This window comes from Bactrocera dorsalis, chromosome 2 (assembly GCF_023373825.1).
Source record: "Bactrocera dorsalis isolate Fly_Bdor chromosome 2, ASM2337382v1, whole genome shotgun sequence".
In the NCBI taxonomy this organism is placed as follows: Eukaryota; Metazoa; Arthropoda; class Insecta; order Diptera; family Tephritidae; genus Bactrocera; species Bactrocera dorsalis.
In genome coordinates this window covers 48,084,906-48,099,824 of record NC_064304.1, presented here as the reverse complement: position 1 = coordinate 48,099,824, position 14,919 = coordinate 48,084,906, and the positions used below count along the sequence as shown (strand labels likewise).

At 35.4% G+C, this 14,919-nt stretch overlaps 1 protein-coding gene across 1 annotated transcript; it reads right to left on the bottom strand.

Annotated features, from left to right (window-relative positions):
• Positions 1–7,352: 7,352 nt before the first annotated feature.
• On the bottom strand, positions 7,353–8,786 carry LOC105221929 (uncharacterized). Its single transcript, XM_011199076.3, has 2 exons — positions 8,029–8,786; positions 7,353–7,965 (listed from the first exon to the last, which is right to left on the bottom strand). The coding sequence occupies exons 1-2, from the start codon at positions 8,527–8,529 to the stop codon at positions 7,603–7,605; spliced, it is 864 nt and encodes a 287-aa protein (XP_011197378.2). The 5' UTR covers positions 8,530–8,786; the 3' UTR covers positions 7,353–7,602.
• Positions 8,787–14,919: the final 6,133 nt, after the last annotated feature.

The following is a 14,919-nucleotide window of genomic DNA, read 5'->3' as shown; positions in this document are numbered from 1 at the left end:
GCATGCGTAAGCTCGCCGGTGAGTTGAACGTTATAACTTTAAATACGACATTAACATATTATATTTAATCAATTATTGTGCGCTTGTGCTTAGTAAAAGATGGGTAGCTACAGTAATGGCACATAAAACTGACTTAAACCGAAAACTCAGGCGGAAACGTCATTTGGCAAAGGAATGCGAAATACGGTTTTGCAACACAAATTATAGCAGAGAAAAATTCAAATTGATATGTTTGCCAACTTAGCGAATATTTAGCAATCTAATTATATATAAAAATAAAAATATTTCCTCTAGAAGCAATTTTAAATAATACATGTTAAAGCTACCCATTGACACAAATCATATTTAATTTGCAAATAGCACATTGTTGCCACCAGGCGAAATGCTCTCCCACGATAATTTCTTTGCGCAATGTGCCTAGAGTAGCAACTAACAGTGCAAACAGATTATTTTCACACTTCTTCACTATGCGCATGCGTAAGTATTTATGTATGCACAAATGTCTGTATGTTTGTATGTATTTTGCTGAGTGCCGGTAGTGGACTTTGGTGCTAATCGGTAAACATTTGGCAACGCCACACCTCATTATTATTTCCGTCAGTGAGTCAAAAGTGAAAATATCGAATACCGAAATGCAAAGTAAGTAAATCGTAACTGTTTAACGCATCCACATGAAACTCTTTTGCTATCACTACAATGGCACCCACAACAGTAATGATCCCGCTCATTCCTCAGCATGTGCCCCAATGCCTCGACCAAATAGGTAAATATACCGAGAGCTTCGTCGGCCAGCGCTGCCGTCTTTTTACCACGCTTCATTTTGTGTAATTTATATGTTGTTTCTTTTGTTGTTTAATGGGTATTTTTTCGATTTCATTTCGATAGAAAGTGAATTTTGTTAAAAAGTTTATCATTTTAATTGCTCACGTACTTGAAAAAATGTAATAAATTCTTGTTGTTGTAGTGGTAAAGTTTGTGGCTAAAAGAATCTCGGTGACTGCGAAGTCTTTAAGGTAATTTTGAGTATTTTCGAAGAAGTGTGAGCTCTAGAAAATGAAATGCGAACGCCATCACCGAGCGCGTTCGCAGTCAAAAAGAAATCACACGTCAAGAAGTGATCGTTTTTTGAATTATTGAGAAGTGCGTTAGTATTCAAGTAATTAAAATACTTTTGTAAAATTAGTTTGACGAGATAACAGTTCGTTCGGCAAATATTGCTTATAAATGCATGCTATAAATAATCCTGTATCTGCTGGACAATATTTACTGTGTTTAGGAGATATGATTTGACGCCTTTAGTGAAAATTTTAATATTAAAATTTTTACCCCTATTTTTTCTTCAAGTTATTAACTGCTCCGAATGGTTTAAGTTTCACATAGATCTATAGGAAATAGAGATTTAAATTGCCGATTTGGTGAAGTCCTCAGAGGCCTATTACCTATAGAAGAATTGGAATGCTTTCTTCTGATAAAGCTTGAAACTAACTTTCTAAATGGTATACTAAATAATTTCCATTTAAGAAGCTTATCAATGTGTGCAGAATTAAGATGAAGATTAGAGAAGTCTGTTATGGCAGAAGTTTGATGATAAACTAATAACTGGCCAACACTTTCAATGACAAACCCAGTCAGCTAACGAATAATATTGCTCTGGCTATTAATATGAGCATTGTATGTGAGTGCAATTACTGATGAAAAAAAATATTTCCGAAAAGATAAACTTTAAGTTTTGGGGAGTTCAGGAGCACACCTAGTGTGAAATATGAAAAGAAATTATTAAAAAAAATATTTTCTTTTATATTTTTTAAATAATATTCTAATCAATATCTAATTTTTTCCATCAATTTTACTATGTGCCCTTAAAACAGCCATTTGTAAAATACAATTTATTAACAAGTGATATTGGATTTTATTTAATTTAAAAAAACTGTTTTCTTTTTTTTTTGTATGAGGTGCTTTAACCCTTTCACCCCTGAGTTTTTTTCGAAATCAGGCGGGGTTTTCATCATTACGACAGCAAATACTGTAGTATGACTAAAATATAAGATGTTTGGCATACCTGAAAAATCGGATATCCTTACGGTTATCCTGGGATATATAATCCCAATAACATTTAGGTGGGACGCATAAGTCCCAATAATACCAAAAGGAACAAAAAATGAAATATCAACTTTTAATAAAAAATAATGGATTTCACTCTTTATTCATTTTTCCTTTTACAAATTTAAGTCACTTGTGAAAAGAAGCGAAACATTTAAAACATAAAGCGCTGTTGCATCCAGAACAGACGTATTTGGTTCTGGTTTCCTTATTTTGTGAAGTACAATGAAAGCATCGGCGACGAGAAGGCTGTTCAATAGGAAAATGATCGGCAATATTTAGACGTTCAGTTCGTGATCGCTTTGCTGGTCTTCCCCCACATTGACGTGTTGTGAGCCTTTTGTGCTTTATTCCTTCAGCTATCACTGACTCGGCTAATTGCACAATAAATTGAATGAGCGAAATTTTACGGCGTTGACGTTGTGTAAATATAATCCAAGCGTTAACCACAGCTTGCATAAAAATCTTGTAAAATACCTTTTTCCACCATTTTTGCGACTTACGATTCATGTCGTATATTGCAGCCTTCTGATCTGCTAAGTCTACGCCCCCCATTATACGATTGTAGTCTGCAATAGCTAGTGGACAATCAACTTCTAATTTAGAACCATCTTTTTGTTTTCGGCTAACTTTAGTTATAGTAGGCATATGACAGTTAGAAGCAAGCAGGACTTCTTTCGAAGCCATCCATCGAGCAGCCATTATACCATAGCAATTTATTTGGAATTGACTTTCTTATCGTTGTAGACGTCCACTAAATACAGAAGTCTCTTTACGCGTTCGTATATATGTACCAATCGCAGGGAATGGTATGGTCTTTAGCAAATTCATTGAGGTGAAAAACCTATCAAACGCTAAAACAACATTTTGCTCACGAATGCCTGCTGTCAAGTTTTCTACAATCCGTTCTCCCAGAGTTCCATTCAGATTAGAGGATGTGTCTTTTCCATTATATACATTCAAGTCATAAGTGTAGCCTGTTTTGGCATCACAGCGCAGCCATAATTTTATCCCTCTCTTCATTGGCTTCAAAGGCATATACTGTTTCAAACTTGAGCGACCCTTGATTTTGCCATACACACGTCTATGGATTGCGCACTATTTTCACTTCGCGCTGCTGGGAATGTTTTTTTTATGCATGATACAACTTCCGATATATAATAATTCTTAGCTGCATTATCGGGCTTATTACAATCATTAAAATACATCTTGGCCATCAGTAAAGTGAAACGATCGCGAGAAATACTCTTTTTTATCATATAGTTTCCCATAGATTCATTTTTACTCCAATAATCAGCAATTGATGGTAAGTGGTTGTAGTGCATTACCAAAGTGATTCCTAAAAAAAACATAATTTCGTACTCGTCGGTAAGAGCACGCTTTGCAGGAAAGTCAATAAGAACTTCAGCCGGTTTTTCTACGGGCATTATATACTTTGGTTCGAAAATGACGCCGGCGTCAAACTTTGTCCAGTTATGTTTATTGCCTAATGGCTGATCCTCACTGTTCCCTAAATAATTAAGATGATCGCCTAAAACTTGACCGTCATCGTCATCCAACTCCGATTCAGAAGAAGACTCATCACCTGATTTGCTTACATGTTTAGCGTTTGCTACAGGAGCTTCCGCATCTTCGTCATCGTCATCCGATGGTTCATAGCTAGACTCAGAGGCACTAAAATCATCGGCCATATCGTCGCTATCCTCTTGCAAAAAATAATCAGCAATTTCGTTCTCACCCAATTTTTTCCTTGTAGACATGTAATGGTATAAACAAATATTGGGATATTATTATCCCAATCAAATGCATTATTGGGATTATATGTCCCAATGTAGTTACAAATATAAAAAACTTACCCTTTTCAATCCAATTTGTTTCCAATTTCGAAGGAATTATCTTTATTCACACCTAAACCGTAAAGCAAGCGGCATATTATGAATAAAAACTGAACCAGATAGACGTTTCACATTGAAATACAACGCGTGACTGATGAAATTTCGCGAAATGTCTGTGCAAAATATTCGGTAACGGAAAATTGATGTCAATAATAACGAAATGCGGTTACTGATCATCAAAGAAGACTTCAAGGCTTTATTGGAAACATTTCAATGCGTAATTGGATCAAAATTAAAAGTTATACACATGTTTGAAGTTTGCTGGGACATATTGTCCAAGTAGGGGCGAAAGGGTTAAAAGTAGCGAATAAACAAAATGTACAAGTCGCTCAAACAGGACTGCATCAGTAGCGATATAAAGTTGCTTTAACATGTCCTCTGACGTGTTTTGGCTGCTCTCTTTTGTTATTTTAGTAACTCCTTGATATCGAATAAGTTTTTAAGATAATTTAAAAAAACTATATATGTGCACATACATATTTGATAGTAATTTGTCAATTGAGTCATTTGCAAAAATCTGTTATATTTAACTCGCTAACTTTGTTGTTGATTGCACATATACATTTCTGATAAAAGACCGGCGCCAAAAAACATGGAATATGACGGTTCGAAAATAGCTATATAAGATTTTAATAAAGATTTTGCATTCAAAGATTTAATAAGGCTTTTAAGCTAATTCTTTTAACCACATTTGTTTAAAATTAATGTTGAAATAGTAATATACAATAATTTGGTAAGCACACGGTGAGTTGGTTTCATAGTTGCCACTCATTCGCTATCCGCACACTAATAACAATAATATAAAGGTATAATATAGTATACTCGTATATACGTATATATGCATATACAACGAATAATGCTCTTATGTTAGAGATATGCAGAAAACACCACACAAATCAAAACAAATCTTTTTTAATATTTATTATACTGCATTTAATTTAATTGCTCAGTCACTCTCACTCTCATTGCCTTAAATTAAGGCATGATATGGAAGTAGGCACACCTGTCATGGTTGATGTTTTCTAAACAAAGCAGTTGCGCATATCGGAATGTGTAATACATTTCTGCTGTGTCAACTTTTATCGATAACACCCTCGAATGCGATGTTATTGCCACAATGCTGACTTACATAGTTTTTTAACGAAAAGTACTTACTGTATGTAAAAGATTGATTGGAACTAAAGGTCGTTTTGTAAGCAAGTGCATTATTGCTATAGACTTAGAAAAGGAGCTTCTTTTTTGGTGGATGCGCCTCGAAATTTTGTGAGTTTCAAAGATATTTGGCTCATAACTTGTATAGTATACTTCCCTTCATCAGATCTTGAAAAAATTACTAAGGGATGTTGCTGTCCGATTTCGACCATATCATAATGTCAAATAGTAATGTAAAAACTATGTTATGCATTAAAATTGGTTCAAATTCGTTGAGTAAATATGGAATTTCATCTAAATGTGCCATGGCCCCAGTCCATTTTAATATTGGAAAAAATTTAAGAAAAAATATATCTTGCGAGAGTGAGCCGAGCTGTACTTTATTTCATGACGTTAGCTCCCTTCTCGGGTCCCAATAACGCCCACGTCGTTGCTTAATACTTATCTTATGTTTCGAAAGGAACGTCCGAATCGAAAAAGTCAAAAAGTTAAATAAAGAAATATGAGGCATTTTTTAGACCATTTTTTAAACCTTGGGTCACATTATTGATGTTTTAGTAAGGATCCAAAACTTTGAAAATATGACGTAGCCTTCACCACACATAGTGTACAATCTGTCAAGTAAGAGCGTGGTCAACTTTACCGACAACAAAGGTTCAGTTGTCGTTGATCGTTTGAAAGGTAATCACGTTAAACGTCATGAGTGCTAAGTACGCGTCGTGCTACGAGGCTGTGTTCCTTTGCATCCATCCGAAAGGTCTCAAAACGTCGCAATCAGCGGCTACTGAATATATGAGAAAGCCGGAGGCATTTGTACAGAAGTGGATACAGCGATATGAAGTGGCTAAAAATGTCAATGATTTACCAGAACGTGGTTTGATAGAAAAAGTGAACAAAAAAGACGAAAAAAGAATAGTGAATCTGTTTTCGCGGAATCCTGCTTTAACACTGCGGCAAGGACAAGCAAAATTAATGGCAAAAGGTTTAGATATATCCTACGAAACTGTCCGAACCCTTCTTCATACTCATGATGTGAAATGGCGCAACACAATGAAGAATCCTCTGTTGAGTGAAAAACTTTGGACAAAGAGACGGAGGTTTTGAAAATGTCATTTTTACTGATGAATGTTCTATATGGGAACGTTTTGTCTTCACGCGAGCCAGGTCAACTTCCACCAATAGGCTTGTTCAGCGGACCATAAAATATGGAATAAAGGTGCATCCTTGGTTCTGCTTCTCAAAGTAAGGATTCGGCACTTTGTACGTCTTGACTAACAACCTAAATGCTGAGAAAATGATAAAAGTCTACAAAAGGGCTTTACTGCCATCTGCCAAACGATGGTTCATCACAAAAAATGAAGATTGGATTCTGCAGAAGGACAACGATTCCAAACACCGCAGCAATCTCGGTACTCAGTGGAAAACTCAATATGGCATCGTTACATTGGATTGACTGTCGCAGTCGCCCGATGCAAACCCTATTGAAAATGTGTGGGCATATATTAAACCGAAGCTTCGTGGAAGACGACATATACTTTGAAGCAGTTGTCTTACGAAATTCGTCGGATCTGGAGATCCTTGCCACTAGAATACGCCGTCAAATTAGTAGAAAGCATGCCTCGGAGATGCCAGGCAATTATCGGCGCCGGTGGTGACTGGACACAATATTGACCATATTGCGCCATTGCTTGTAATGTGTACAATATATACATCAATATGAAAGTTTCATAAAATATTTTTTCTTATAAATTAACACGACCACGCTCTTACTTGACAGATTGTAGCTTCCCAACGGTAAACAAATTTTCTAAATCCGTAAAGTAGTTTGGGAGCATATTCAATTCAAAAAATAATCAACCAAAAATTTCTGCTTTTCAAAATTTGTATGGAGTATAACTTAGATAAAACTGAAAGGCAACAGAAAACCTCGAAAACGTGGTCTTGTTTGATTGAGATGTGAATCCAGGCGTTTTGCCTTTTAATGCATTTTTATGAGTGTATTACAGCCCTAGATATATGTATGGTGTGCCTTATACATGACATTAAATGGATTTAGAATTGATTGAAGTACATTTTTGTTAATGTAATGCTTGCTTTAACTATTAGGCGCAAAAAATCTTTTCGAAAAAAAAAAATAAATCATTTAATTTGCTTTGTCCTAGATAGAAGATTGTCGTGGGCACAAATCATATTAATGAAGTCATAACAATGAATAATGGACTTTTTGAAACAACTTATGTTTTTATTTTCAATATGAACTTATATAAATAGTATTTAAACTAAATAGCTAAAGGCGAAAACTTAACACACATATTTTACCGTCATAGTTCTGGATTTAAAATAATTAAGTACGAAAATAAATAAAATATTTAACTAGTTTTCGTCGTCAACATCTTTGGTCCAGCTGTCACTGCATTCGCTTATTGAATGCCCACCATTCATTTCACTAACTACTCTACATTGTCTTTGTATGCTCCTTGCCCGGTTTCCAGCCACTGTATGCCAGGTCCATGTCTCGCCCCCAACCGGAATGGCCACCGGAGGAGACGACAACTTCATGCGATTCCTTGTTATTACTGCTGAGTAACTTCTTAATGCCAATTATCGAAGCGAGGACCAGTGCCAACTTAGAAACTATTAAGGCTTTGCCTGCCAGCATGGCCAGAGCTCCGTAGGCGATCGGTATGAATGTGCCGCCGAGTAGCAGTGGAATCATTATATAAGCTCCGCCGCCTCCTTTTTTATCTTTTTTCTTCCGACTTTCCGTTTCAATATCATTGTTGTCTTCTATCGACTCATGCATATTTGGCAATTTCACCTTATTACGGAATTGAATTTAATGAGATTTGGCTTAAAAAAATAAGGATAGATAATAATATACCTGCAAGGTGAAATTCTGCAGCATATTTGAAAATTCTTTAGAAATCATATTGTGCAAAGCCTGCTCCTTAGAAGCAGTACCACGTGGCAACACCGCTTCCAACTCCTTTTCATTTGTGAAACTCGCTGAATTCACTGCGTTTCCGTTGGCTCCACCATCATCATAGCTTCTGACAAATTGCACGCCGTCTATTATTTTGAGAACCTTTGCGGTGCGAAGCACACGCTGCAACCCCGTCAGTAGCTTCACCTGCAGACACACGGAAATGTTATCCTGCGCGCATTGCTTATATATTCTGTATGCTTGTGAGAGGTCACCCCAGAATGCAAGGGAGTTACTGGCACCGGAGCTGGCTGGCGGGCTCGTGTTGTCTTCGCCTTTAGTCTGACCCGCGGCTAGCTGTTGAGCCGTCGATCCGGTGGCTGTACGCGCTGTCACATTACGGAAGGTACACGAAAGGATGAAAAGCGATGTCATCAGCCAAAAGGAGTGGCTTAGCATGGTTGTGTGTGTCTTTGGTGGGCCTGCTTTAACTCTTTGGAAATGCACATGGAAAACGGATGAACATTCACTCTTTGTGTCCTTCTGCGTGTATCCTTATACGTGTCCTTGTGATAGGCTGTATTGGATGTAAAAAGTTGCGAAGTAGTTGCTTAGTGTCCGCTATAATTATTGATAAGTTTTTATGACTTAAATGCCATCACTGCGGTGTGGCTCAAGAAGTGCTACTGATATGCTCTACAGAGTGTGAAACTATTTTATACTCCACTTAAGGTTTCATGGATCAAGTTGCATTGTTTCATGTCTGTGGCAAGATGTAAAATTCGTGCAAAAATTTGAAGCTGTGAGATTGATAATGCTACTAAGCTTTTCCATCACTTGTTGGTGAAATGAAAAATCGAAGAAGCGCAGAAATACACTTAGAAAAATTTTATTAAAAGACAAATTACGTACAATAGAATATAATAAAAATTGAAAAATCAAGTGCACATAGTATAAATGAATAAGACAATATTACTATATTCCAAACTCAAAAATTGGGTCTATATCGCCACCAATAAATGTCCAGTATTGGAAAAGACTTTGAAATACGAAATTGTATTAAGTAAAAAATACTGCAATTCCGTTGGAAACTAAAAAGGCGGGAAGGTCAGAAAACTTAACTTTTGGTGAATGAGTTTGTGATAAAAATAGTGTTTTCAACAAACCCTAATAAAACAAAAAAAAAACAGAGCTCGAATTGCCATTTCTATGTATACCAGCTATCTTTTGAAGGTTTTCTCCTACATTTTTATGTTATGGCAACAGCAAAGAGTACGCGAATATCAAAATTATGAAAATATAGGGCAATCCAATTCGAAGTACATATTTCAATACCCTTTTTTGACAAATAACGCGTCAGTCGTGTCAAGCTGTCATGTTATTATGTACAAGAAGACCTTGGAGAGTCGATTTTGTAGAGAAAAAACCTCAAAGAAAACTTAGGGCATGGAAGCAGTTCGAAACTAAGCGTTACTAATATGGTTTTCTTTGGAGAGAAGCATTTCTCCTGCACCTAATGACGGGCAACACTATTGCTCGGGTACAATGATGCAGAGAATACGTTAGCGCAAAGTTCGCATCAAGTACTGCTGTTCCGTTTGAACATCCGTTTTAGTTTGTTCTATTCGCTACTCTCTTACACTTGTCACGTCGAAGCTATAACATATATTAGATATAATTACCGATTTTTTAGCATCAACAAAAAATATTTCCAATTTCTTTCTGTGCATCGAGTGAACTGCATGGGGGAAGTTTCGCTGTCCGAAGTGCTCAGCCACTGCACATTTCTCGGCTTAATCTTCTTCCTCTACTAATGTGCAATATTTTAAACTGCAGATCCACACGCACGTTTTACTCATTGCTCTTTATGCATTTTCGCTCAAAGCGTGTGTTGCTGTGGCTTTTATGGCATGTTCATATGGCTAATTACTCAAAATAATGTGATTTTTAATTGCGATTGTTCGTATTTCACCACTGGAGGAAAATTGTAAACGTTCTAATCTGTTGCACTTTCATGTCTGTAAGTCTGTCTGTTGTAGTGGCGAGAAAATGCAGCACGCGCCAAACTAAATACAATATAACAGTGAAATACGTACATATATACTTACATGTAATTAATAATAATGTCTGAAAGTATGCTGTTTAGTAGACGCCGAATGGAAAAATAAACATTATAACTATGCCAAATTCACTTTGGTGGCTCGCATACATACTCACATATGTATGTTGATAGATCGCAGCTGCAGCTCATACTAGATCACTGCGATTCAGACCGTAAATACTTATCAGAGTGCATCTTCATAAAAGCCCGCGTGCCGCTGCTCTCATTCAATGGTGCATTTAGAGATTCTTCCAACTGTTTTGGTTATGCTCAATAACTTTTCTGTGTTTTCCAGTTTTTGTCCAGACCGAGTCGACTATGTGGTCATAATTAAGGCTTTTAATTTCATTTATTTTTATTAAAATTATGCTTTTCCGGGATCGAAAGTACTTTGCGCTCAGAAATCACAATCAAAGTGAAACTTAATAAAAGTGGTCGCATATCTGGCCTTGACACAGCATAGAATATCATTAGTTTGTTAACTATTTTTAGGCTATTTATTTTGCAACTTGCTCTGCCAAGTGGGCAAGTTAAGCAATTGCCTACTACTGCTTCAGAATACCATTTTGGCAAAGTCTCTTTACAGATTTTATTTTTATTTTATTTAAATAAAGTATAAAATAATTTACAAAATTATAAGTATATAAAAGTCACAGTTTCACATTTTATCATTATAGAAGGTATAAAAGCAACAGGATTATTATTTTATTTAATAGTAGCATCCATTTGTTGTTGTATGGCGTATGCAACGAGCAGTGTTACCAACTCTCAAAATTATTTATCCCTAAATTTGTGTCAAAAACCCCTAAAATCGCCTTAATTATTGAGTTGTCCCCCTAAAAAATATTTACAGTAGACGCTCTATAAAGTTACGCTTTCGGGAGTAGCGTAACTTTTAAAAACGGACTTTTAGAGGTTTGGTTAAGAGATTTGTAACCAATAGCCAATGATAATGTGCATTTCCTCTCAATTCCTTTGAGTGTATGAAATAGAGTGGGGAACTAATTTGAGGGGAAGGAAACTTTTAAAAACGTAACTTTATATAGCGTCTACTGTAAATATAAATACATAATGATGTAGAAATAATATGTTGTAATATGTTTCAAAAGTCTTTTTATTGTAAATTATTTAATATATGAAATATTTCTTCTTCATCTGAAGATTCACATTTTTTTAAATCGTACATATTGACATTAAACAATTTTAACATTTTATTGGATGGATTAAATGTTGTACACGATCCACCATTTCGATTTAATGTAAATCGGACCATCAAGATGCTTTGCAACATTTTAATTTTCCGCAACTTATTTTTTATGACATTATAGACGGAGAATGCACGTTCTACACTAGCGTTTGAAATTGGAACAGTGGCAAATGCTAATCCGAATTTTGAGATATTTTCAAAACGTTTACAGCCAGCTGCGTCACAGTCATTATACACTTCAAAATAAAAACCAGGTGAAGAAGAGGTATTTGTCCATATTTTATTGCTTAATTGGTGCCACTCAGACTCGATGTCATTTTTTTACCATATATATGAGTTCGCTGAATGTAATTTAATATTGGTTTTATATCGGGTTTGACTTGAGATGTAGCAACTCTTGGGTGCAAATCAGCAACAGTTTTCAATAAAGATAAATTATCCGGAAGCCTTTTCTGAATCTGCTTGGCCAGAGAACATAAAAAGGTCTTGCATCGTTCCCTGACATCCAACAGATCCTTTTCCTCAAGTTCTTGAGATATGGGATGAAAATCAAAACCAAAATACATTGAAGCTGTATGCATCAGATGTTCCTGGAAATTATATTCTACCAGTTCAGAGTCCACCAATTTTTCCAATTGTGAAGGAACAACAAGTCGTTTAAGCAAATTTTTGTATAACAAAAACAAATCCTCAAACAATTTGACAGGTTCAGCATGGTTACTTTGAAAAAGTAAGTTTAATTGCGTCACATGTTTTAATTCGGTTTGTAAAAAAATTAAGAACGCTTTAAAACGAAGCCTCCGCATGATATCATAAACCTGTTCCGCCATGTAACATTTGTCATCAGATTTTGCAATAGAAAAAAGCAGCTTTAATTCCTCCCACTGCTCCAATATTGTGTTGATAGCTTGATAACGAGCGAGCCAGCGAGTTCCGCTAAGCCCTTGGATTTTTTTCGGATCAGTATTATTATTCATGGTTTCATATAATTTTCTGTAATAGTCCAAACGTTTAGGGCTGTACGAAAACCAGTTATGGGTTTCTCTTACAAGAAATTCTAATTGGCGTGGTAATGACTCAGCCGCCTTTTCCGCACATAAATGCAAAGAGTGGCAAACACATTTGACAACAATTAAATCAGGCAGTTCTCTTTTAAAAATAGCAGTCACCGAGTTATGTTTACCAACCATAACGTTTGCTCCATCAACGCCGATTCCGATCATATTTTCAATTTTTATGCCATCCTCTTTCAGTTGATTGACAATTGCTTCATGCACACTTTTTGCATCACATTCAATTATCTGTATTATTCGATAAAAAGTTGTTACAACTTGCTTTGCCTTGTGTGAAGGAAAGCGAATCATAATGCATAACACTTTTTGTGTAGAAAGATCAGTACTTTCATCTATTATAATGGAGTACGGAAAATCTCCTATATCTTCAATCAAAGCTTCGAGCATTGATGGACCAAGTACATTTTTTATTAGCATTGAACACTTAGTTCAAGTTTAAGTTTTCTTTTTAGTTTTTTAGAGCATCTGATGAAGGATCTAATTGAGGGAGTATACTAATTAAATGATCTACAGTCAACAAAGAACAGTGCTCGGCGATAAAGGCAGCGATTTTCAACTCGGCAATTTTCATGCTTTCTGACAAGACAGGTTTATATACTTCAGAAATAGATTTACATGCTTTTGCTGATTTTTCCCAGGCAGTGGCTTTTTTATGTTTTTCAGTTTTAGCGTGATTAACCAGGTCTTTTTTGTGGGCTTTTAAAACTACACGACAATATTTACAGGTCGCCGATGACTCACTGTTAATATCTGGTGCAAGCCAATCTGCAATAAAAACATAAATTATAAATTATTTTATTGAATTATCAATTGAATGACATATGCATAGTTGGGAAATATAATCACAAGCTTTGATTTTGGTGAAAAGATAGGGAAACATTCAATCATGGCAACACCAACACCACTCAATTAATATCTGAAAAGACCAAAGCAGCCCCCGGCCCCCAAAAAAGCCAATAAAATGATTTCAAAAAAAAAAAAAAAAAAAAAAATTTTTTTTTTTTTGGGGGAAAAAAAAAAAAAAAAAAAAGAAACAATCAATTTTTATAAAATTAAATACTGGCTCTATTCAGATTAATGACTATGATGCTCATCATATACGATGTGAATCTTATTAAATCAACTTTTTTTAAAATGGCGTGCTCAGAAACTCGTCACACATCTATCGATGCAACTGTGTCCGAGATGCCAAGTTTAAGCAGCGATGCACATCAAAACTCAGCGTTTATTGAAGAACGAGTACTGCCGTACAACAGTAGTTAGATGACGCCTTTGGTACTCTAATAAAAAATCATAAATATTGAATTGAATTATTTGTCTTGATCATTTATAAATTACAAACATGCAATGAAATCTATTTACCTTTTAGGTCTGGATCTGTTTCCCAAATCTTCGTGTACTTCTGACTGTACGTTTTTTTATTTTTATTCTCCTTCGGCATCTTTAACAAATTTATTTTCGACACATAATACAAACCAAAATTGAAATAACAACTGTCGTAAGAATATTCCCTAACCTATTTTTTGACGGGTATCCTATCTGCCATAAGCTAATGTCAAACTATACCAAACATACGCCGCCCATACCAATGCAGCATGGGTCTTATAGAAAATAAACCGCCAGTTTGCGCCAGTATTGCCCCAGTCACCATAGAGTGGTTGTAGAATTACGAACTAGATGTCGTTATGAGTCGGTAGGTCGAGAAATAAATATTAATGTCTCTGTTGGCTACATTGGTTTACACCACAGCCATTTGTATATTTATCTTATAAAACAAAAAATAGTAATGTTATCAATTTAAAAATTAAATCAAAAAATCCCTAAAAATACCCCTAAAAAAATCCCATCTCACTTATTTACCCCCTAAATCTGGGGGGAAAACCCCTAAGTTGGTAACACTGGCAACGAGTATCAGCTTATAAAAGTTTGAGTGAGGGGGAAGATGAGCTAAATAGCAATGCTCAGCAAACTTTTGGAATTAATTTATATTTTGCCTTGTTGGTGCTGCGATCTTCAGTCGAAGAATAATACGGTTAGTTGAAATTATTTACTAAAATATTTGGATTTTTATTTAATATTGATCAGCTGCAAAGTTATTCCCACACCGTCATTTTTGAACATTTGAAATGTTATTAACTCACAGCGGACTGACGGGCTACATATCTCTGGACATTTGAATCATATTTGTTCAAACGATTGAATAGATATTTATAAATTTATGTACGACAATACTGACAGGTTTGGCAACCTTGTAAATTGTTAATAATTATTACCCCTATTACGGTTTTCAACCGAACTTAGGGTACATTTTTGCATAAATTTTCGGATAATTTTGGAAGTTCGACATTTTTCTCTCTGTTTACTTAAATGTATCCTTATTATCTTTTTTTTTCAAAACGAAACTGTCATATGTATGTACATAACAAATAAATATGTAATTTTGTTTCATGTTTTCAGATTTTAAAACG

Bases quoted from the DNA above. Each gene is read 5' to 3' on its own strand.
- LOC105221929 (XM_011199076.3), bottom strand. From the start codon at position 8,529: ATGCTAAGCCACTCCTTTTGGCTGATGACATCGCTTTTCATCCTTTCG. The intron at 7,966-8,028 runs GTATATTATTAT...TTCCGTAATAAG, and splicing joins TGCAGAATTTCACCTTGCAG to GTGAAATTGCCAAATATGCA.